The sequence below is a fragment of the Rhea americana genome, unplaced genomic scaffold, assembly GCF_003343005.1.
Source record: "Rhea americana isolate MKP2758 unplaced genomic scaffold, rheAme1 scaffold_5, whole genome shotgun sequence".
Classification (NCBI taxonomy): domain Eukaryota; kingdom Metazoa; phylum Chordata; class Aves; order Rheiformes; family Rheidae; genus Rhea; species Rhea americana.
Window position 1 is genome coordinate 1,324,539 of NW_028186645.1, and position 21,136 is coordinate 1,345,674.

General features: G+C 37.0%; 2 protein-coding genes across 5 annotated transcripts in view; one reads left to right on the forward strand and one right to left on the reverse strand.

Annotated features, from left to right (window-relative positions):
- The window catches only part of CINP (cyclin dependent kinase 2 interacting protein), a 10,131-nt gene extending 4,622 nt beyond the window's left edge, over window positions 1–5,509 (forward strand). The window contains exons 3-6 of the mRNA XM_085317627.1: window positions 486–654; window positions 1,752–1,878; window positions 3,439–3,568; window positions 5,183–5,509. Of these exons, the coding sequence (XP_085173753.1) occupies window positions 486–654; window positions 1,752–1,878; window positions 3,439–3,568; window positions 5,183–5,385 (629 nt within the window). The 3' untranslated portion in view covers window positions 5,386–5,509. The remainder of the gene's footprint in view (window positions 1–485; window positions 655–1,751; window positions 1,879–3,438; window positions 3,569–5,182) is intronic.
- Window positions 5,510–9,049: 3,540 nt separating this feature from the next.
- On the reverse strand, window positions 9,050–21,130 carry ZNF839 (zinc finger protein 839). Of its 4 annotated transcripts, none has more exons than XM_085317425.1 (8): window positions 20,983–21,130; window positions 19,158–20,084; window positions 16,772–17,023; window positions 15,718–15,810; window positions 15,202–15,354; window positions 13,370–13,510; window positions 12,210–12,348; window positions 9,050–10,429 (listed from the first exon to the last, which is right to left on the reverse strand). In XM_085317425.1, the coding sequence occupies exons 1-8, from the start codon at window positions 21,073–21,075 to the stop codon at window positions 9,441–9,443; spliced, it is 2,787 nt and encodes a 928-aa protein (XP_085173551.1). In that variant the 5' UTR covers window positions 21,076–21,130; the 3' UTR covers window positions 9,050–9,440. The 4 variants fall into 4 exon arrangements, with proteins under 4 accessions (XP_085173551.1, XP_085173554.1, XP_085173550.1 ...); XM_085317428.1 differs by having other exon boundaries at window positions 15,283–15,354; window positions 19,158–20,087; XM_085317424.1 differs by having other exon boundaries at window positions 19,158–20,087.
- Between the last annotated feature and the right edge of the window lie 6 nt (window positions 21,131–21,136).

Genomic DNA, 21,136 nt, shown 5'->3' on the forward strand with positions numbered 1-21,136 from the left:
CGGCGGCAGCGGCGGGCCCCGGCGCCTCCTGAGCCAGCGACAAGATGTCCGCTGAGGGGGACCGGCCTGGGCTGTCGCGGGGCGCGGGCTGGGGAGAGGAGAGGAGAGGAGTCGCCACCGTGATTTCTGCTCGTCCCGCGGGGCGGCAGCGTTTGGCTTAAAAGCCAGAAATGGCCTTGGCGGTGCGTGGGCAGGAGACCGGCGGAGCGAGGAGTGCTGCAAAGCCGCTGCTCTCCGTGTAGTGATACCACATCACAGAACACGCGTGGTTTCGGACGGTGTGATTTTCTTGTAAAGAGTAACAAGGTTAAGAGATGAGGAATTCGATTCCGTGATTAAAGGTAGTTAAATTCATATAAGTTCATTTTCACTTCAATCAGGATGCAGTAAAGCAAACATTCAGACATATACCACTGTCCAACTGCATGCCGATTTATTGCTCTTATCTTTTAAAAAGCTTGAATTTTCTGTGTTGTCTTACATAGCAAAGAGTCCTGCTGACGGTACTCCAAGAAGACCTGTCTTATCTGTCAGTGCAAGAAAGATTAAAGATAATGCAGCAGACTGGCATAATTTAATGATGAAATGGGAGAGACTGAACGATACTGGATTTACTATAGCAAACAAAATTGTCAACATGAAAATCAGTGAGCAGTAAGTATGCCGATGGTACATACAATAAAGACAGGGTAGCGGTTGCCTTTATTGTGAAATTAGTCCACTACTTTCACTTGAAAGCTTTTTTTGGCGATAGGGAAAGACTATGTCAGAATGGATAAACTAGCTCTTAGATCAAACTAAGCAGTTGCACTTTTCAGTTACATAAAATATTTACATTCAAATAAGATTTAAATGTCTCATAAAGATTAAAATAATCTCATGAACTAATAGTATTTGCAAGAAAAAATGTTAATATATGTACAGTTGGGTATAATGGATATTTAAAATACTTACATAATGTACAAGTTAGAATCTAATCCTATGATCTTTACTCATGTGAGTTCCGTTACTCACTCTTCTATGTATTTACCCTGAAGTCAATATTACCAGTTTTCACTGAGGTCTGAAGTTCAGCAGATTCCAAGTAAGAATCAATGACTTACGTAGACAAAAAGTTGTTATAGCACTGAAGATTTAACAAAAGTAATACTTTTGGTGGAGATACTATCTTCAGGCCCTTAAGGAAAACCTATAACTGACAGGGTTCTGGCGGACGAACTCTATAGTATTTTGTTGTAAAGGTGTCAGACCTTGCTTTCCCTCTCTGTCTCCTACCTCTGAYAAAGTTTACAGCCTCTGTGGGAAAGTCAGTAAGACAGGGTATGATACATGCCTGCACCTTACCTACTCTCAGTTCATAGTTAAGTATTTTTACTTAAACTGACAACAAAGATGAGTTTGTGGTGGACCGGCTGAGGCCTAGGCATATCTTATAACCTGTCTCTGTGGGAGAGTAGCCTCCAACAGAGAGGCAAGGTAAAGTGTTGGGAGTAGTGTTATCTTARAATCTGCAAATGTTTCTTTTGTGCATGAGCTCTGAGGTAGAGTAATTTGGCATTCCTCTGAAGGTTATGGTACCAGCTCAATTACTCACTCAGTTACTAGACAGGTCGCTTACCTTCTGTGTAGGAATTCTCACATACAGCTTGTGAGAAAGAGATTTTGTAGGTTCATATGACATAGATTTTAAATCTCTGCAGCTGAGCAAACCTATATGCAGTGATCTGAACTGCCTTACGCTTCTGTTGTAGATTTCAAGATAACAAATCAGAGATAGCATGTGATAACAGTGCGACAGAGTCTGAAAAGCCATCTCCAAAGTACAATGAAGAGCTGGATAGTTGCTGTGCAGAATTACTTGAGACCTTAAAGCATATGGTAATATTCATTTTGCAGTTTTGACCTGTATTTTCCAAGTACAAGTTAAGCAAATGACCTCAAATATTATAAACAGAAAAGTGGGGTTTTTGATCATAGAGCTTTGGCTTCCAACCTGAATGATTGTAAGTCCAGCGTACTCTATATATTTGATTGGTAAATTTAAAAGTTGGTTTTACATCTGTCTTCTGGTTAGAATTTATTCATCCCTTTATAATGCAATCTTCTGAAACAGTCCTGTAAAAATCCATTCTAAAATTGCTACTGTTGTCTTTTTTCTCATCCTGAATATTTCCTCCATTTAAAACAAAACAAACAAGTTAAAGCACAGAACAATGTTTTATCTGCTATCTATTGCAGCTAGTTTGGTCAGAAATCACGCAGTTTCACTTTTAGTCTGCCTAGCTGTATTTCCCATACTATAGCTTCCACTTCTCTAAGGGACGGAGTAAGAAAATTATTATGCAACTTCCTCTTTTCTGGATATATTGTCAGGAATTAATGTCACCTGTCAGGCTGGCATAAACAAATTTCTTTTGCTTGTTATTGTAATCTATAATTTTATTTAAAAGTAGCTTTTACAGCCTTTAGCCATAGTGGATGGTTGTTAAAAGGATGATTGGTGTAATGTTCCATTGAGTGTTTTTATACAGAAAAGATACTAGTCCAGTACTTAGAATAAGCAGAAAAGCAGCTTGATTTTCCTCAAATTTTGTTCTGTGGGAAAAAGTACCAGCAATTTGAAGTTTTTTTTTTCTTGAGGTAGTGTTGTATTCAGCCTAGCAAATGTGTTGATGCAATTTTTCATTACTTTGGAGTAACAGGAGTATAAGCAGCCTGTGTTAGATTGGATACTGAACAGAGCTACTACAGACGTATTTTATTTTTCATTTCTTATGAGCATATACTAGCTTAAGGATTTATATAAATATCTGTATTTTAGCTTCTTGACATAAAGATACTGTCTTCAAGCACCATTTTGTTTTTCCAAATATTAGACCCCTTAGATGATGCACAAAGTCAGGTGAACACGAAGGAAGTGGACAGGATGACCTCCTTTTCACAGCGAGTTGCTAATTGAGCCTAGATATATTCTCAATCATAGCTTGAGCTGCTTTCTATAGCGGCAGCTGATCTTTTGAAATGAAACTTAAGTCATATTGGCATGGCAACATTAAGAAGCTTATGCTTACAGGGCTTGTGCCACACCTGTTATTTCATAGAAAGTTTGATATTTTTCCTCAGTAATAAACTGCTATAGGAAAAACTCAGAGAGGAAAAATGAGAGAGAACTTTAATGTATTTCTGCATGGGGAAAGCGAAAGAAATAACAGAGTCTGTAAGTCATATCTGTAGAGTGCTTGGAAAATTAGGGTATCTCATATTAAATCAGTATATGAATTCCAGCACAGATCCCTGCCTGAAGTTTTAAAGTGAGTTAGAAATGTTGTGTCTAAACAGGGTCTTCAGAAAGAATGTGTTTTTTTTWAAAAAAATTAAGATTATAGTAGCCTATTGTTCCTGAGATGCTCATTAACATTACATGTTCATCATTATCAGACAAAAATCCAACTCAAAATGGAAAAGCTCTCTTTGACTACTAAAGGAATTTGTGACTTGGAAACATTCCACCATGGAGCTGGGAGTTGCACAGCACCCCTATTTCACACATGGCCCACACCATACTTCTGTAAGTAGAATATTGATCATCTTAGATAAATGCATTATGTCATTCATGTAATCTAATTTAGGAGGACTAAAAAATAAACCCTTTTATTTGGGTATCTCTGTGTGTCTGTGTATCTGTGGGTGAGGGAGAAAATGAATGAATCTGTGTATTTTATAATTAACTAATCAATAAACACATGAGTGTGTCACTTGGCTTGGAGTTACTGCTGCTCCTATGAATTGCAGGGCATTTTCTGACACACAGCAATTACAGCGGTAGTTACAAAGCCCGATCCGGTTAAAACTACGCTTGTCAGTAACTTACAGTGTCCAGTGTGTACCAGCCATGGCCTTTGTGAAAAAGAGAGACGTATTTGCAACGTGGTAGTATTATGCTGTATTCTACAAACTACCTTGTTGCTTGACATTGAAATTATATCCTTAGATGCAAAAAGCAAATTACACCTCAGTTAATTGTCAGGCAGTCAAAGAAAAAGACCTCTGATCATAATGTCAGTCAAGACATGTAAAGAAGCGTTCAGTTATTGTCTACTGTTAGGATTCACTTGATGGCAAGAAACAGGCCCTTTTGTTCTTCCAGAAATTTAGGAATGACAAAAAGTTGCCAGATTTCCAGTCTGTCTGCCTCCCAATCGGTATTAGTACAATTTTAAAACTGTTTGAATTCAAGAGAAGCCTGATTGCATGCAGACCAACTGGAGCTTTGGTGACGTGGAACTCATTCTTTTATGCAACCCTGCTCCTTACTTTACTGCCGTAAGTTAGCAGGAATTGTGTGCATTGGTTTCTGCTCACTTAAAAGGGTGACCATGATAAAGACAACAGCTATGAAAACACCCTTTGTGACGGAATCATTTAGTGATGCTTCGTACTCCTTGAATGATTAATTTGTCCTGTAGTAACAGTAGTAGTTCTAAGTTAGAAACACAAGATCAATCTCTCATTAAAAATAATTTGTTTGGTTGTTTTTTAGAAAGTGAGATAATTAAGGAGATCATTATATAAATATGTTTAAAAGCTCCTACCAGTATAACTTGTAAAACTAGTAACAATATTGCTTTTTGTATTGGGCTCTTCAGTCTTGATCTGCTGTTTTATTTGGTTTTACCATTATTCTTCACTCTATTGATATCATTTACTGGTGATCATGCATTACTAAAGTGCACAGCAGCATGTGAGGACAGCCTTTAGATGAGCTATAATTATTGGTGTCTTTAAAATATGAGGTTTATTTTTCAAAATAGTGTTACATAATTTTAAGACTTAAGATCTCAGTTATTTAAAAGAATAGCTGTAGTAGCTGCTAATTTTACGGCAGATTCTGAGACCCAGTACCACTGCTTATTTTTAGAATTAAAGGAGAGTTTATATCAAACCCAGAAATGTTTTAAAATATATCCAAAAGATGGAGGAAATGGTTAGCATTTTATATTTCAGTCTGCAGACATTCTTAATGCTGCAAAAAAACAGGGTGTCTGACTTTTTAAAAATATGGGGAAGAACTTGTATATCAAATAGAGTTTTTAAATGGCTAACATAACAGAAATACAATTTACTGTTTAGGGAACTGCTGATCTGTTATGATTGGTGTGCTTGGTTTTTCAATCCATTTTAGACGAGGTCTCTCTGAAGCTCTCTGAAATGTACAACAAGGAGCTACAACTCAAGCAAACAATTGTACAAGATATTGCTCATTCTGCTGACCAGGATCTGTTGATGGTCTATTTATCATCATGGTTATACCAGCCTTACATTGAGAACAGCAGCAAACTACTCTTAGAAGCCATGCTGTTGGAAACAGGACACAGGCAGTGCTAGAACTGCAAATACTACTGGGCTTATTTCTGAAGATACTTGCATGAAATTGAAATGGCAAGTTTGCAAAGCTCACAAAGTATGTTAAATTTTTGTAAAACTTATTAAAAATATTTTTCTGTATTTATTATTTTGTTTCAGATGATATTTTTTCTGCATGGGACAACCTGTTTTAGCTTACTTTATCCATCTAAAGCTTGGTTGTGGTACAGCAGTGACAAGAAAAGTTCTGGGTCCAACAGGTTGACTCTGCAGCTTCATGATTAGGGTGTTCAGTTGAGATGAAGACATAGATTTTTCAGGAAGACATGACCAAATGCTGGACAGTATCCATCTTAATGAGGATGCTGTTTTTCAGCAGCTAGCAGTTCAAACCTAAACATTTACTTTTAAGTTGTAAATGGATAAGATGTAATTTTTCCCAATTTTTAACAGTAATTAGTAATTCTAAGTATGTCACCAACTCTGCTTTGCATTCATATTTTATATAGCTTGTTGCCTGAAAGAGCGTTGTAAGTGTCATGCAGTCTTACAGGAATGTCGTTTGATGCCCTTAACGGTGGTTGGTGTATGCTCCTGAGCAGCTCCTACAGACAGTAGTGTAAATCCTGGTCTGGCTTTGATGACACTGTGTCGCTTGAAGAATGGTTCTAGTCTAAACTAATACATTTAGCAGGTTTAGTACAAATTACTATGCCACAACAATTATATGAAAAGGTCTTTTTTTTTAATTCTTTGTAACCTTTTTCTTTCAGAGATGTTTCATGAAAGCTTCTATTGAATTAAAAAAAAAACCCTGCTTCAGCCATGTCCTTGGGCAATATTGTTTGCTTCCTATCAGAGAGCTCGGTAGGCCTTTCCTCAGATAACTGTTGCTGATGTTAAGCATTTTTTCCTTTAAAGGTGTGTCACCTCCATCTTTTGGTTAGCAATGTACATAAAAAGATTTATTGGCTCAAATTCTTGCTTTTCTTTTTTCTTGATGCTGCTCAAGTATGAGGCTCTGTCTTTCTTGACAAGGACAGTAGAGAATGTGTTTAGAAGCTAGATAAACGCAAATACTAAACGTTGAAAGGGATTCAATACCCTTATTTGCTTTCTCTCCTAAAACTGTAATAATCATCAGGGTAGTGTACTGCTCTGTCAGAGGTGGGTAGCATGGAGAAACTGCTACAGTTACCAAGCCTTTAATAACTGTTAGATGTTCTTGCAAAGTAGCATTTTTTTAGAGAAGTGTATTACAACCTGGAAAAATACCCAGCTAAGCATTTCAGCAGTTCAGTTAAATCCCTGATGTGTAATGAATTTAGCCCTTCATCTTACTTATGATTACTAATCCAAATTTCTGCCATTTACTATTACTGACTGCCTACATGAACCATTCCTGTATAAACTGTTACTTTCAGCCTCCCATTTTGCCAATTATGTAGCATTCCCAAGTGCTGTTGACTTATTTCTGTGTCCTGACAGATGTTTACCCTTGATTCTTCCTGAAAAAAAATAAACATTTCAACTAAAAGATGTGCATGAAAAGCACACCACTATGAAATGGCCACAATGGCTGTGGTTTGACATTAGAAAAAATCTAATTAACAGTCAGAGATCTGGAACAGATTTCTGATAGGAAATGTATGGTCACTTAACTAGTTTGAAGCTGAATTTTGATAAGCTTGGTAAGGKGAGTATGTCAGTTGCCTGCAGTAACAGAGCAAGGAGAGATAACGTTGGAAAAGTTTTCGCCATGTATTCCTCTGTTCAACAAAGAGGTTGTTTCAGACCGCTTAATAGTGTTGTTTTTACCCTGAATTTCTAGTATTCAAGAAGAAATTAACTTAAGAAGTAGAAGATACAGTTATAAATAGTTTTTCTTTTTTTTGTTGTTTTTTTTTTTTGTTTGTTTTTCATTTCAAGAGTTCGATCTAGTTTAACAGCCACCTCAATTTATCTGAGTAGAGACAGACCTCGTCACTATGGAAACACTTGCGTACTTAAAAAGTATTTTGCAAAGAAGGAAGGTTGGGTCACTTACAGGATTCTTCTTTTAAGATGAGAGTAGGTATATTGTATTTCCCAGCATGTGCAAATCAATAGGAGAGGCAGACTTAAAGCAAATTTTCATTTTCTACACAGGTGGAAATTGTAGCTCATTTTTATTTATTAGAGGAAATAAGCTCTTCAGCAAGGACTCTTATTTGCAAACCTTCTTGCTCACTGACAGCAATAGGCCAATGAAAGATTACTGCAAAGTCATAATTGCAGAGAAGAGGATGTTTTGTCATACAGTAGTTCTAGAAAATTCATTTTATATTTGGAGCCCTCAGATCTAGACAGCCAGTACAAAAAGTGTAATAGGAAACAATTGTTCACTGTTATCAAAGATTATGAAAGATCAGCAAATCTTGTTTGTATGGTCCCTTCATAAGGTATGCCTCAGTCCATTACCACCTCCTCAAAAAAACAAAAAAAAAAGTAACAAGATGACAGCAGCTCACAAAAATATAACAGTATCTTTCAGATCCATGCAAAAAATGCAACGATCTTTTATTTAGGACAATTGGGGAAAAAAAGTTAAAGGGCTATTATAGAAACTGTTCCACCTCTTTAAGTTTTCYGCTCTCTCTCTCTCTCATTCAGATTCAATTTAGAGTCAATTTTTCCACAGTAACAAGGCCCTGGGAAAAAAAAAGTTCATATTTGATTTAAGAAGTTCTTCTGCATATTATGGGGACTTTCAGCTGATTTGTCTAACTCTCTCAATAGCTTCATACATATTTAGCAATGGGACAACACACACAGGTGTGTTACCAGTTTCCACTCATGTCTACAGGAGCTCAAGAGAAAAATAAGGCTAGTAGTAATTTAATACTGTTCTTTTGCATCTGCTAAGCTTCCAGGGGGCAAGGGAGAAGGGTGGAGAAGTGTATCAGGTACAAGGAAGTGTCCACAAAAATACTGTCATCCAAGCAGCAAAAGCTGTTTCACTATCCCATTGAAAGGATGAGAGAAAAATACAGGAGAGTAGTAAACAATGACGGGAACTTTTCTGTCTGCTTAGAGAAATAGGTTTCACAACCAGTAATATTTTAAAATACAATTAAATAGTACAGAGCAGTGTGGCATTACTAGGAAGAGCAAAACAGAGAAGTAATGAAAAAATGCATCATCTGAAAGAAATTTAAGGACTAAAGAATATATAAATATAATATAAGTCTACTAGAAATGGAAAAAAAACCATCAGGGACTAAAGCTAGTTATGAGAGAAGAATTTGACTAAGGCAATTCAGATCACTACTTACACATCTGTACACTGCTGTCAGTTTCTAACTGCAAATTATGAAGTGGTTTAAGTGACCAGCTCAAGGCAAGCRTGCTTGAATGTATTTCCAATAGCTCAGTAGCAATTATAGACCGCCATAGAACAACTACTTTTGTCTTTAACTCCGTGGATGCTTAGTCTACTGTTATCTAAGCAAAGACTAAGAGAGGTTAGTTAGGCTGTCACATTATTCCTAAAGTACACAAGTGTGGATTGTATTTTGAAATTATACATTTTTTTCCAAGCAGATTTATGCGCTTCAAGCCTAGATGCTAATGAATATTCAAGTTAGCTTTAACAAAGTATAATAAAGCCAAAGAGTTTTAGAATCTCAGTGGAACAGAAAATGTGTATTTTTAATATAACTTTTATTTTACCCATACACAGCTTGCCAGTACACAGCACATCACTGCCAAAAAGCAGTACAGTTTACTGCATTTTGGATGGCTAAAGAGAAAAGGAACTATGTAACGAAAGGAAATAGTGCAACAGTTTTAAGGTTGACAGATTTCCATTTTCCCCTACCCCCGAACACATAGAAGAGCAAATATAATCATGTTATTTCTAGAATTTTTGGTTGCAATGCTGCTAAATTTATATAAACATAAGTTATAAAAAAGTACAGGGCATAGAAACAGTTTACAAATAAGTTAAATTTCAATTATTTCAGTATTCACATTAGAAAAATATACATTTTATATAGTCAGTCTTTTCCAGAAGAAAGCATATACAGTTTTCTAATTTATGGCTCCAATTCACTTTGTGAGAGCAATACATCTTCACTTTGGCCATCTGCTTCCATTGCCAGTAGTGCTTCCACAGTTTCCAAAGGTATCCCATCAGGTGTGCGAATATGCATTGTAGTACCATCAGAATCAGTTACAATAACAATGCCTTCTGCCTGAGACAAAACAGCAGTATCTGGATGAGATAAAATAAGCCCATCTGTAGTCTGAATAAAAATCTGTTCATGTCCCTGAGACAAAAAATCATGGCTGTCATCAGTAATCTCAAAAGCTACAGTTTCATCTACAGTAACTGTATTTTCCAGCTCATGTGGCTCCCCTGTCACACAAGAAAATTCGTGCACATTTTTAAAAGGGCTTTCATGGTTTGCATGAGCAGACAAGGAGGCTTCCTGCACAGGATTCTGGTGCAACTCAGTCTGAGCACTGTGTGGATGGTTTATTGGCACAACATTCGTTGAAAAAACTTTTTCAAGTTGCTGCATCTCATCAGTGATACCAKCATCATGAAGCTGTTCAGAATGCTCTTTAATTGCAAAATTCTGGTTTTCGTCTTGCAGTTTCTGATATTTTCCATTGTGTCCATTTTCTTCAATCATTGATAAACTAGTGCTCTGACTGCTCATTGCATTCTCTGATACAGAGCTGCAGAGTTCAGGAGCTGACAGTCCACTTGTATTCGTTCTCACAAAGTGTGCTTGAACTAATTCTAGTGAGCCATCGGCTTCAACAGGCAATACAGCTTCACTGTTTAGCAGAGATGTGTCACCTGCAATATCTGGTCCCTGTATATTTACCGGCTGGGAATACTCCATGCTTATTTTCATAGTCTGAGAGAAGGTACCTGAATGTTCAGCATTGATTCTAACTTCTGAATCAACAAGTGAGTTATGTTCCTCTGCTGTAGGCAATATGCTTCCAGTTGAGCAGCATGTGATAGCTCTATCTTCTGAAAGCAAGATTTCCCCATTTAATGGATTAAAACCTGAAAAAGTGAAAGAAATATCATTTTGCTGGGTGATCTAATACTGCAAGTCCAAAAAAGAACATTTTCTACAACAATCTTGGAGGAAAAATTAGACTCTATTCCTCCCCCAAATCAGTAAACTTGAAGTATCTTAAAAGGGTTTCACAGCAGCACCCATAAGAAGGGCAGTATAAAAATACTTCAGATATTTTTAGATAGTGAAATATGATTGAGTATTTCCATACCAAAAGACTTTCCATTAGAAACAACATTCTTCTGGTAATTCTGAAGATAACTTGGGCCAAAACCAAATTATTTCCATCTGGCATTTTGCCAGTAACATAAAAAGACAAAGAATATGCCACAAACAAAGTTGCCAGCTGCTCATCCACATTACCATTAGTAAATTAACAGACACATTCAAACTTGGTAAAAATTCTATTGATATTCAAGCTCATCTGGGATTCAAACGTTATCAGGTAACTACCTATCCAATGAGCTGTGCTAACAGCCCCAGTAACACTTTTCATTCAGCCTGTGACAGAAGAGGTAAAACACTAGAAGTTTAAATTAGTGTGCTTTACCAATCATTTGACATGAACCAAGAGCTCTCACAAACCCAGCAGGTAGTTAAACAATAACTTAAACTGTAGTAACATGAGTTGTCAGTTTTATTTCTTGAAGATTAAGAGGAACAAGTACTTTTTATTACAAAAGATATCGCTGCACAACAAAGGAGGCATAACAACTCAGAAGGGCCATTTGAGCTTTTTGTACTGTAGACTAGCAAACGACCTACTAGCAGGTGCAAATAAAAAACATTTAATTAAAAAAAAAAATCACAGCCCAGATGAAAATCATAGTATAACAAGAAATAAGCATGGTCATGCAGAGAGTCTTCCAGAGAAAGAAAAAATAAACTAAGGGGAAAAAAAAAAAAAAAAAAAAAAAAAAAAAAAAAAAAAAAAAAAAAAAAAAAAAAAAAAAAAAAAAAAAAAAAAAAAAAAAAAAAAAGGATTTTACAAAGCAAAAGGATGGCAATGGTAATCATCTCACTAGAGAAGGGTGACAGCTGGAATCTTTCACAACCCTGACTGTAATGCCTCTGAATACTGCAACACTCTCAAATACAAGACCAGTGGAGTACGGAGAGATTACAGCTGGGGACCATCTTTATTTGCTAATCCACTGTTACCCTGCCCATCTGAGGCAGCAGGRGGAAATAAAGAGGAAGAAGGGAGAGGGAAGAGAAGGGCATTCACCTAGAAAAGACTGTCATGCAAAACGAGGTCTCAGTTCCCATCTTCAACTTTCACATTTCCCATGGAATATGACATTGCCTCCACCAGCTCTTGCCCTCCCCCAGGATGTGTGAAGCCCTGTTTATTGTGCTTGTTCAGTCTGCTGAGGCAAAGAGGAAGGACATAAAGGCTGCTTCCTCCTCCTCCACTCTCCCTCTGCTGACACAAAGCTTGTGCACAGCCTCTATTATAAAGGATAGTGTGGACAGGAAGCATACAGGCAGCACACAGTGGAGGACAGGACTATTACCCCAGTACTCCAGTATCAATAACTGGAGTATCATGCATTTATAACGGTGCTACTGCTGTGGTGTTAGTGCATTACCACTTTCCCTCCCCCCATGAAGCTTTTCAGTTAAACAGGACCTTTAGGAAGGGCCTGGGAAGCAAGTTGAGAAATTAAACCTTAAGACAAAAACCACAGTAGCTTGAAGAACACAGGAATTTGTTCAGCTCCTCCATGAACAGAAGAGAATCGGTAAATCTGAAGAGGTTACCATCTTTTTCAAACAGTGTACACAAATTCCCACTCTTTTCTTTCACTTCATCTTGACTGGCATAAGCATTATTCACATTCTCCATTACGTCTTCTAACTTGGTCCTTTTGGCTGATGGCAAGAGTTCCTCCCCTGAGCTCTGTCAATACAAGAGATAATTAACTGGCTGCCACCCATAGCAGCTGACAATACTGGAAAAGATCACAGGCTAACTGCAGGAACTTTATGGCAGTGAACGGATACCCTCCCTGAAAACAGGATTTTGCACTGAAGGCCTTCCTAAAAGGTAAGGATTTAACACAGCCCTCACACTTTTCCAAAATACTGCTGATTACTTTTGTTATCCAGCTGAAACAACCCACCCTTGCTTCAAGATCAAAACGCCTCAGTGAGCCACTGTAATTATCCRTAGGACATGATACCTGCTATAAGCTCTGTCTCCAGCATCAATAAAGGGCTACGAACAGTTCATCCAGCATTTTTTGGTTAAAAGCGAAAAACTGATCAGCTCACAAATTTAAACATGGGTAGAAAAGTGAAAAACATTAGTTTTTTTTTCTTCTCTACCAGGGACAACTCTAGGCTAAATAAGAATAGAACAGTTGAGAGGAAAGACCAAAGAGAAGTGACTTTCAAGAAAAAGAAACAGACTGCTCCTTACAGCTGCAGGCAGACCAGATCTAGTAAACTAGCTTGTTAGAAAGAAGGGAGCTGTTTTCATGCACCTCTTCCAATCACCGATTTAGGAGAACAACCACTTCAACACCTGAGCCTACTACAGGTTAGCCCATTCTCTCCAACACAAATTACTASAATCTAAAGATCATTCCTATGGGGGGAAAGGCTAGGGGAAGGGACATTAACTAGTGCTAACACAAACTTTCTTCTCTGTATCATGACATTACATGTGAACCTCTGAGATCTTATTCTGAATGCCAAGAGTCTTCCCAAAGTACATCTTTAGCTGGCTAATTCAGATGCTCTGCTATGGTACCACAGTGGAGAGTACTTCTTTAAGTATTTATGAACTCTGTACACCATGAAAGCCTTACTTTAATACAAGTCAAAGAATACTAGCATGGCTTTGTAAGAATTATTAATTCAACAAGCTTTAATTTGTCTTGGTTTCATTTTTAAGTTTTTACAAATATATTCCATACCTCAGCTAACCGTTTTTGTCCCAGTATATCCACAGGCACTTGCTCACTAACCATTTTTATTATATGTTGTGAACAAAAGTCTACACCTTGCATCTTTTGTTCTCCAGTGAGTATTTCTGTAAGTCCTAGAGATTCAGCAACCTTTAAAAACAGTTACAGGAAAAAAAAAAGTTAGCCTCTCCAACCTGAATTGAAATACTGATTCATTTTCTTAAAAATGAACTAGAAGAGTAGTTACACGGCGGGGTCCAGTCTGACAACCAATCATTACAGCTCAATGAAGTATTTAGACTCCCATGTTTTCTACTAACTTTCGTATTAATAGAACATGGCCTTCATTTGAAGGTGAAAATTAAAAGGCAAATTTGAAAGAATTAGGAGTACCATAGTTTATATATAGACTCCAGAGTCAGTTACTAAGAACAGAGTTTAATAAAGAATACCTTCAGTGCTCTCCATTATTTAAAAAGAAAAAAGTCTTGCTGTTTAAAAGCATCTCTTAGTAGCTAAGAGTTATATTCTTTTCCAAATTCTATTCCTCTGTTTCATTCTTATGTAGATATGCTACTATACGGCTTCTGAAGGCTGGGGTGTTTTTTATTTTTTTTTTTGAAAAAAAAAAGAACATAATTCTATATTAAAAAGGCACATCAATACTGGAGAGAAGAAAAAAAAAGCTAGGTTCCATTTTAGATCTAATAATACTGACAGCATCCTTTTAATTGATGCAACTTCTGTCTTCCAGAGGGAAGTGTCAGTGCTGGTCAACTACAAAATAGTCAGATGAGCATGCAGTAATTCTAGAAATTTTTTTAATACATCAGTGAATGTCAGAACTTATTCTGAAAAATAAATACTGACCACTTCTAATAGTCCTACAGGACTTCATTTTTAACCTGATTATTATCAGAACCAGAATCTTACTCTGCCTTTAGTACAATGAGTTTTCCAGTAGGTTCCCCTTTCATAGCAGTTACAGATAGGCATGTGTGCTAGTTCATAACACTATGCAGATGTTGCAAGTTCAGTGCAGATATGCCTTAATGAGCATGCCATTTAGAAATTTTGTGGGAGGTATTATGCAAAATAGTGTTATTCACTACTGGAAACTGAGGAGGAAAAATGAAGAGGTTATTTTAAAAGATTTTATTCCAAGCAAGAGGAACAAAGACCAAATAAAGGATAAACAAATCCATACTGAAATCAGAACAAAACAAAAAACAACCCACAGTGTCTTTTTGCCACAACTATATGAACAGGAACTGTGGAAAGGGTTATTGAAATAACAGTTTGCATTTTTCTTATACACATGATGTATTCACTACCTTGCATATTTGTTAGTATGGCTATGAACTGCACAGAAGCATTTCATTTGTCCTCATTTTGCAGTAATAGTACTTACCCCCTTTAAATCAAGGCCACCTGTTTTAAATATAGACACTTTCTTCCTAATCAAATATTAAGATGTAATTCTATTAAGAGTTAATGCTAAGTACAGCTTGCAATAAAGTGCAGCTTCATACCCCTAGATACGCAGACAGATATCAAAAAAATGAGCACTGCTGGAACTGATTATTATTTTTTTTAATAAAAATTTAGTTGTGTGTTCTGCCATAAACTAGAACTGTAGTTTTATTACAGATTTCTTTTTCATGCTTTTTTTTGTTATGCTGTTTACAATTATCTCAATTTTTTGTTTATCAAGAAAAACATTCCGTTCAAATAACTTTACCTGCATGACAATGCTTGTCAGAAAAAAACTAAAAATGTACAACATTTATAACAGACAACCCCCCACCCAAATCACAGTTCCACATAGAATGCTTTATTACCTTCAGATCTTTTATTTCAACAGGCTCCTGGCAACTCAACAAATCAGAATTACTAAGGTAATCATAAGCCATTTTCTTTACCATATTATGCAACTCTTCAAATTCCCTATACACGTCCGGAAAGCAAGCTCTGGCTGGATATCCTTTTTCAACCTAGAAATAAGCAAAACAAAGCAAAGCAAAGCAAAAAAAAAAAAAAACACTTTTTTTCCTCTCCATATTTTAAGTAAAAATAAATCTGACAGTTTGTTTTGCTCAACATTTTAAAATAATAAAGTCAAGTCAAAAGATTACGGAATCTTCAAATATGCCACTGAGGCAGGATAAAATAAGACTTTAAATCAACAGATTATCAGATTTTCACCTATATGGGACAGAAGTGATGTCTAAAACACCTTCATTCTCCACACATCTAACTTAGAAAACTGACATACTTCTCTAAAGGAATCTTTTCTACGTATATTAATAGTAGTCTTCCTAAAATAATTTAACATTTTGGCATTAAAAAAAACTCACCTTCATCAACAGAAATTCATATACTGTTACAAGCTTTGCAAGACGGGGGAGAGCCAGCTCCATTAAGTCTTCATTATCACATTGTTGTATTAGCTGTCAAAAGTCATGATGAGTTTATCAGAGCAAAGTAGCCTACAAAGATTATGCATCTCACATTCATAACACAAAGTGTCATTACTTTTCAATAAGATGCAAATATATCTTATAGAAACATCAGTTACATGGTTTCCATTAGGATGATTTCTTTTTAYATTTTAAATAGACAATGTACAGCAGGCTACCAGTTCCATAAAGCAGTTGCTTTTCAAATTCAAGCTAGGAACAAATTTGCCTTTCTTTTGATACACACAGTATATGTTTAAGCAGCTTTGAGAATCAATGTAAATGTAACACCAAAAGAGGAGGTAAATTAAAAAAAGGTCTCAAAAACAGTTTATAACCCATATTTACAGACAGCACTTAGTGTCACTAATTGTTGCATACTCATATAGAAAGAAGAGCAATTAATAATAAACTTAGTGGCCACATAAGATCTTCTAAAGTATGTAGGAAACAAATGGTGTGGGGGGGAAGACAATCAATAAATAAATAAATAAATAAATAAATAAGACATTAGCTTCATGGTTTTTTAATCCTCACTCCATACTCCCAAGAGCTTTGCTTTTAAAAAAAAAGAAAAAGAAAAGAAAAGAAAAGGAAAAAAAAAAACCGCACAGCTGCAGTTGGGTTTATTTCTACTATGTTGGAAGAGATACATAATAATACCTAGTAATTATTCTTCTCCAGAAAGACAATCACAAAACATACATCTAATTCTCAGAAGAGCCTTTCTAGACCAAAATTACATTTTTATTTTGTCCCGTGTTCTAGCAGAAGTATTTTTTCCTTAAAACCTAACTTAACACTTTCTTCTTACAAAATACTGAAGCTATCGTTTTGTCAACAATCTCTCTGAAAATGCATTCTTGAAAATAAATTATCAAAATCTATATATATATACACACACACACACACACACACACACTTAGGAAGTAACCACAGAAGAGAGCCATACCTCTTTTAATCTAGCTTTTCTTCTGAATACATTGTGCTCTGCTGACACACCACTAAGTGACTTTGAAGGGGACTGACCAGGTCTGCTAAGCCTTCCAGAACACCTGGATCTTCCACCCATCCTTGGTCGACCTCGTCTCTTAGGTCGTCTGGGTCTTCCAGGTCCTTTTGGTGTTACAGGTGCCCGGTGTCCTGAACTGGTCTCCTTTTGCTGTTCTGCCAACAAGTGTCTGCTTTCTGCAGACTTACAAGTCTTAATTAAAGGAAGAAAAAACAACAGTTATTCACTGCAAATGCTGTTTTGAAGAAGGCAAAATTGTATTAGGAAGGTCTTCATTTGGATAGTTGCATAACTGAATACATGCATAACTGAAGATTGTTGTGGAATAAATCTAATACATAGTTACACACACAGCTACTTCTGCAAGACATATATGCCATTATTTGTAAAGTTAGCTTTTTAGATCCACAAAGAGTCATATGAAATTCAGAGATTAAGGAAATATGATTAAAGACTTGTGTTAAGTATGTTAAATATTTTTGAAGTAAAATATGTCCTCTTTRAACAAAGAGGTTACAGAAATAAGTCTTAGCAGTAAATCACATCCATAAAAGACAAGTTAGAGTTTCACAGTAACCACATCAAAGCATCAAGATTCTATAAGAACTAAGAAAATTGTAAGTCATGAACAGTGACAAGCTCAGTAACTAAAATCCAAACATTTTGCCCCAGTTTCCATCTGTTTCAAAAATCCTGTCTTCCACAAAAACACAGCTAAGTAGCTTCTATAATAAGACCACAAGGCAAATTCAAAGTACACTTTCTATTTTTAAAACCGTTATTATGACCTCAGTGCAAACAATCAAGCTATATAATAAAAATCAAACTTTTATTGATCAAAGCAGAGATCTTATTTCTGAAAGCCTTGTTTCTTCCCTACCAAGCCAGAATTTCTAAGCATGACCCAGTATTTCTTTTAAGAGATGACAGATTACAATAGTACTCAAGTAGTTCAAGCTTCTTTTCATAATCAGTGTATCTTCATCCTAATGTTCACTAGCTCCCTACTATTCTAGTAGGTAGGAATACAGAGATTACATGACTAAATTAGTTTTAAATGTAACATAAATCCATGCTGAGCATGGAGGTCTTGGCTGCCTTCCTGTCTATATCAATCTGCCAGTTTTAATAAGCCTGTTATTCTTTCKAGAAAATATTTACTTAGCCAAAAACTGTAATCAAATCAATGAGTTAACAAAGTACAAATCTGCCAAATCTGMATTTGCTGTCTAGAGGTAAAAGGTAAAATAGAAAAGCAGTAACTTAGCAGTTAGTAATAGTGCTGCAATTTCCATCAGGAGTAGTATAAGAGATTCTCTGAATTTTTTTCTAAATCTCCATAACCCCACCAGAGTAAGTGCTGCAGAGATTATTTATAACTATATAATAATAAAATAGAGAATAGACTTTGAATATTCTGCACTTCTCTCTCTCCAAGGATGATAAAGAGTGCAGAGGTTGGGGGTGGAGAAATTGTTTGCTATGTTCATGTCATAGGCTGCAAGTTTTCCTGTTCCTGAAAACAGTTTCATATTTACAAATAAAAAAAATGTAACAAATACTATGTTACTACAGCTTAAAGAATATTTTTCTGTAGAAGAAAACAGTATCATTTCTTTTTCCTGTTTCAAGCCGTTAAAGTCATTTTGAAAACTATTTTGAAGTGACTAGTTTCAATGATCACAGAAAAAGAATTGTAGCTAAGGTAGCTTCTGACTAGGAAAATCACGTTTCACCAAACAGCTTGGTTCACATAGGTAAGTTAAGCCTCATTTTCAAAACTTTACTCTGGGAAGTCTGCTGTTGGATTCCAAATAAGTTTCAATACAGAAGAATCCCTACAAAATCTGCGACAGAAACTGCAGATAATGTCTTAGAGTCTGTCATGCTAAAGGCTATAACTGAAAGATGCAACGTTCCTTTTTTGAATGCAGAGAAGGCAGCTATTTCCAGTTTATTTCAATGTGACAGCTGAATATCGCAAAATCAGTAACGAATGAACACTGAATTAACATTATGTGYCTGTGCAACAATATTATTCTTGCAACATTGCAAGAGATGGTATTTTGACCTATAAAACACATAGGTGGGAAATGTGTTCGATTTTGGTATGTTGGTGGACATTACTGAACAGTGCAAGACTTCAAAATTTTAATATAGACATATACCACTGAACAGACATGCATTTAGGTCCCTACCTTCAGTCTTTTCAAAAATACTTATATTACTGTCAGAAGAAATTCAGATGAATGATATGAATATGCAACTATAAAACTGCCATTTTAATTTCTATAAAGCTGTCAGTTTTTTGAGTAACATCCTTTACCTGTTCTCCAGCCWGTGAGGCAACAGTTTCTTCCAAATTGGTGGCTAGTGCATTTTCATTATTTAAAATGACAGCAACGGAATCTGAGTGCGCTGGGCTTKTAATTTCCTCTCCTATTCCACAAACATTGTCCACAAATATACTTCCATTAGGCTTATTTAAAGGTATTCCTTGAGGTGAAGACTCCAGCTGTCCATGACCTGGATTAAGTTTATAATGTCTTGCTAATCCTCCTTTTCCTATATAGGATTTTTCACAAGTCTGACATTTAAACATTTTGGGTTTCAGATTATAATTTGAAGAATTGAATAATGCATCCTTTCCCTTCACCTTTCCTTCTTCATCATCTTCTATACTCAGTTCAGAGTAGTCATCAGAGTCAGACTGATGACCATCAGCCAAATCCTCCATTTTAATGAATTTATAATCTTTAGCTTTATATTTTGGAGGCCGTGAAATCCGTCCAGAACGAGTCTTCACTTTCAAAGACTTTTTTAACTTGTCATCTTTTTGTTTTTTTTCAAGGCATGATATCAGAGTATTTGTTGAATTGGCTGCAGCCATGGTAGTATTTGGAGACCTCGCAGCTGACACTGTGGCACATGTAGTTCTCTGACCATTTAGCATCTTACATGGGGGGATCTTGTTCATAGACACTGATCCATGAGGTGGTAAAGGTCTCTGCATAAGCAGCTGAATTGGAGACTCAGAGGAACTGTGTAGGAATAGCTGCTGCTGCTCAGTTCCTGTTACTGGCTGTATCCTAATTATCTGGGGATTAATAATGCCAAGTCCAGACATACTAGAATTTCTACCAACTGGCTGACTCAGCGTTATAGTTTTGGACTGGACTGATGCCAATGATGGCATTGGCCTTTCCGTTTCCTTCATCTGTCCTGGCTGAACTTGGACACAAATGGCTTCCAGCTGCTTTTGTGGGGAAGAAAAGCAGAGAAGAGTTGAGATTACAAAAACCACAGTATTTATTATATAAACACAATATTTATTAAGACCATACATATATGCCCTTAAAGCAAAGCATGGTAAAAATCGACACACATCATTAGTTTTCCATTTTATTAATATCAAAGCGCAAATTCCCTTCCTTCAAGCTATGGGTTTTTCCTGAATGTTTGCAGATGTGACTACCGTTCAGCTAAAGCATTAATACTTAGTCTTAGGCCCCATTACAGCTTTGTTCCCTTCGAACAGGCCTGTTCTGGAACAGCAGAGTCAGTRGGATTACCTAGCCAGATTCATAACCTTCAACAAACTAAATGCAGGAGAACCGCAGCTGGTTAAATGATGCAGGCCAAATTCCAGATCAAGGACATCTCCTAACAAGTGCACGGTTCAAGAAAGCTTTGAGATGAACAGTAACGCGTGCCTCCCTGTTATCACCTCCTTTATATTCTTTCATATATCCTCATGCAACTGCTGCCTCAGCTTAAACTGATCACTTGACAAAAAACTTTGACTCAAAGCCCGAGGTGCTTTTATAAGAGGGGCATGCACTCTCCGCCTGGGCACCATCATTTAATCACTACAAAACAGCTTTTCTGAGCAACAAGCTGCTTGCTTAACCCAACCGAAATACTGGTCACAGCAGCGGGTACCTATGTTAAGATGTGCCTGTCCTAACTCGTGTTGGGAGTGCCGCCTTCCAACCGCAAGACCGGAGTCTACACCTACAGGCACGCTGGCATAGAGATTTAAAAAAARTACACCGAGACCCGCGCCCGGCGGCAGCGGGCTTCATCGCCAAGAAACGCCTCTCGGTGCCACCGCCGGGCCCGCCGCACGCCCCGGCCCCCGGCGCGGTTACCTTCTGCGGAAGCAGCCGGGCCGCCATGGGCTTGCCCTGCTGGAGGGCGACCTGCTGGGCCACGCTCTGCAGCTGCTGCGCCGCGTTGTGCATGATGCTGGCCAGCGGCGGCGGCTCCGGCGCGGGGCGCGCGTCCGCGGGCGGCGGGTCCCCG